Consider the following 1601-nt stretch of genomic DNA (forward strand, 5'->3'; position numbering starts at 1 on the left):
TGAGATAGAGAATTTCACTAGAGCAGGGGTGTGTTCTCTGGACATACTATGAGATAGAGAATTTCACTAGAGCAGGTGGTGTGCTCTCAGGACATACTGTGAGATAAGGAATTCCATTCTAGGCTTATTGTGGCTATCAAAGTTTTAGGGATGCTATATAGAAATCCATTCATCTAATGACAAACAGCAGCTTGTCTCTGCGCTGGAGTGGATTCCCTGAGGAGACAGATCTCTGGGCAGGAAGGTCAGGAAGTTCGTTGCTTCTGGAGAGGGTTATAGAGAGTTATGTTGGTTAGGCTAATTAAGGTAGGAAGATTCTTGGAGAAAGTGAGTGGCTCATTCTCAGGAATGCATACGTAAATATATCAAGAAACGGTAGAAGGAGGCCGTTTGGAAAGACGGAGGCACACAACAGAAAAGGTAGGGAAAGCACAAGAGCCATGGTGAAGGGCAGTAGGGCAGAGGCCGCTTTTAAAGGAAAAAAAAAGTCAGTGTATAACTTTGAAGAAAATAGGTATTAAAATACAACGTAAGATGGGGCACTTGGGGGAAGCAGAGGGAGAACACACTGTTTGTTTAACACTGAAGTGTGATATAGCTAAGTTTTGACCCTGTTAGAATACCCTGGAAACCTCATACGGTGTGAAACAAAATAAGACGAAAATGTAATCTTTGATGGAAGGCTGGTGCATCTCAGTGCATGCAACCATGCACTTACAGTTCGAGAAAGCTCCTTGATTCCTCTTTTGATCTCTTTCCTTTTCTGTGAAAACAGTCTGACCTCGTTTTTGATGGCCTGAAATGGAGCAAGCACCTCACTTAGTAAGGCGGGAGAAGATGACGGGAGAATGAGGAGTTACTCTGATAGATACATAGGCAGCATTTCTTTAAAATGGAAATAGAACATTGGCAAAGACTATAAAATATACAGGGGTGGGGCATGGCTCACCCAGAAAAGATTTGCCACATGATTGAGAGCACCAAAGTCTGGATCCCCAGAAACACACATAAATGCCAGGTGTGTGCGGCAGCCCGCCTGTAATTCCAGGCTCAGAAGGTGAGTCCCTAGAGCAAGCTGGACAGCAACACTAAGCATATTGGTAAGCTCTGAGTTTGATTGAGTCCCTGCTTCAGTGAGTAAGGTGGAAGAGTGGTGGAGACTATCCCCGACATCCACATGGACAAACATATGCACACGAGCCAACACGTGAATATGCATTCAAGAAAGAAAAAAGCAAACTATGAAATCATATCCCTGTGATACTTGCTTAAATCTAGTGGTTTGAAAATGACCACCGAGACACATCAAACTGATGTCAATCATACGAATTGGAAATAAGTAGTGATAAGCAAATAGTGAACAACCGACAAAGGAGCACTAGCCTAATGTGCCCCTTGGCCTGAACCTGAGTGAGACTGGGTCCAGACTTTACCTTCAGCCTGGTGCTCACTTTATAATGTCCTCAACCACAGGAGCCTTTCTGTTTCTAGCCCACCCTTTTAAGACAACATTCCTCAGAACACAAACATGGAATCTCACGGGTCCTCCTTGGTTTTGGCTTTCCTGGATACTTTTGTTGGGTTTCTGGTTAAGTGTATAT

General features: G+C 43.7%; 1 protein-coding gene across 1 annotated transcript in view; it reads right to left on the reverse strand.

Moving 5' to 3' along the window:
* The window catches only part of Cfap43 (cilia and flagella associated protein 43), a 90814-nt gene that overhangs the window by 29781 nt on the left and 59432 nt on the right, over positions 1-1601 (reverse strand). Inside the window, exon 19 of the mRNA XM_026781338.1 lies at positions 719-796. Within this exon, the coding sequence (XP_026637139.1) occupies positions 719-796 (78 nt within the window). The remainder of the gene's footprint in view (positions 1-718; positions 797-1601) is intronic.

The sequence above is a fragment of the Microtus ochrogaster genome, chromosome 8, assembly GCF_000317375.1.
Source record: "Microtus ochrogaster isolate Prairie Vole_2 chromosome 8, MicOch1.0, whole genome shotgun sequence".
NCBI classification, from domain to species: Eukaryota; Metazoa; Chordata; class Mammalia; order Rodentia; family Cricetidae; genus Microtus; species Microtus ochrogaster.